Source organism: Calidris pugnax, unplaced genomic scaffold (genome assembly GCF_001431845.1).
Source record: "Calidris pugnax isolate Ruff unplaced genomic scaffold, ASM143184v1 scaffold11, whole genome shotgun sequence".
Classification (NCBI taxonomy): domain Eukaryota; kingdom Metazoa; phylum Chordata; class Aves; order Charadriiformes; family Scolopacidae; genus Calidris; species Calidris pugnax.
The window spans coordinates 15,931,167-15,932,480 of record NW_015090803.1 but is presented as its reverse complement, the minus strand read 5'-3'; the positions used below and the strand labels follow the sequence as shown (position 1 = coordinate 15,932,480).

The following is a 1,314-nucleotide window of genomic DNA, read 5'->3' as shown; positions in this document are numbered from 1 at the left end:
GGGGGTTGGGGGGGGGGGGAGAACAAGCCCTCACCTTCTGAATCATGAGCCAGGTCTCTGTTAATGAATTTTCTTTTCCTGACATTTGTCGGTCTCTCATTACAGTTTCTCCCACGCGGATTCTATAAACAGGAAAGATCAGTTACTTTAGAAATCTGAGGGTTTTTTGGTTTTTTTATTTCATTTAATCAAGAATACTCAAAGCTGGCATGAATTCTTCACATTTTCAAAGAGGGAAACGATCGCCTTGCAGCCTCCAATTTCTAGCAAAAGATACTGCTGAGCACCTACCTAACATCCTCCAAAAGATTCCTGTGACTAAACCCAACCCGTTTCTATCTACGTAGACATCTATCTGTACAGATACGTATATAACGTGTTCAAGCAGCAACACAATACCAACCATGTATTTTTAGCATCTAAGGTACACAAACCTACACAATAGCACATAAATCCCCTCTGCATAAGCTACACAGGAAAACCCAGATATGAGATTATAATAGACTGCTTTGTTTCCCTGGGTTGCTTATAACAATGTTTGCAAAGTCAAAAAAAAAAAAAAAGAGGAAAAAAGAAAAATGTTAACGTTTGCCTCAACTTCATTCTTCTGAGCGTTGCAGGCAAATGGAGCCAGAAACTTTGAATGCAGCTGCTGCTGCTCTTGCCTCTCTCATCCGCTAATCGTGTGCATGATTTTTTAATCATCCCCGAAACTGTCTTTAAAAGAACACGATGCTTTATTGGAATAACTGAGGCAGCAGGCTCATCTTTGCAGGCAAAGCTCCCAGCTGAAGAGTCGCCCCTAACAAAGCAGAGACACTCTGGGTCTGCCAGAACTCCCCCACACTGAAACAAGTCGGAGTCAAGTTTATAAACACCCAGCTTTGAACCGATCACTCACATTGGTGACCATGTAAGGCACTTGCTGGTCATAAAATCCATCCATCCTGCAGCTCTTCCACAAGTCTTAGGCTCAGTGTTTTATTTACTGGGCATTTGATCCGGAGATTTCCTCGGGATCTGGACTCCAGTCAGCCTAGAGGGGGGGGAACACAAGATGGCTTTTAGAAAAAAAAATTTTTTTTTTCTCTTTAAAAAAAAAAAAAAGGAAAAAAACATGAATGAACTGCTTGCATTTGCATAGCTAATTAACCTCAAAGAGTCCCATTCATAAAAAACAACCCTCCCTTCTCTGCCTTCACCTGGGTTACACGCTGCTGCCAGGAAAACACGGAGGGAGAGCACTTCGGCGGCAGGAGCAGCCGCAGCCGCGGAAGGCGAGAGGGGCAGGCTTTTATTTACGCACCCCCCCCC

The 1,314-nt window shown here is 43.5% G+C and overlaps 1 protein-coding gene across 1 annotated transcript in view; it reads right to left on the bottom strand.

Annotated features, from left to right (window-relative positions):
• The window catches only part of ETV1 (ets variant 1), a 74,249-nt gene extending 72,942 nt beyond the window's left edge, over positions 1-1,307 (bottom strand). The window contains exons 1-3 of the mRNA XM_014937861.1: positions 1,203-1,307; positions 902-1,036; positions 35-122 (exon numbers count right to left, since the gene is read on the bottom strand). Of these exons, the coding sequence (XP_014793347.1) occupies positions 35-122; positions 902-946 (133 nt within the window). The 5' untranslated portion in view covers positions 947-1,036; positions 1,203-1,307. The remainder of the gene's footprint in view (positions 1-34; positions 123-901; positions 1,037-1,202) is intronic.
• Positions 1,308-1,314: the final 7 nt, after the last annotated feature.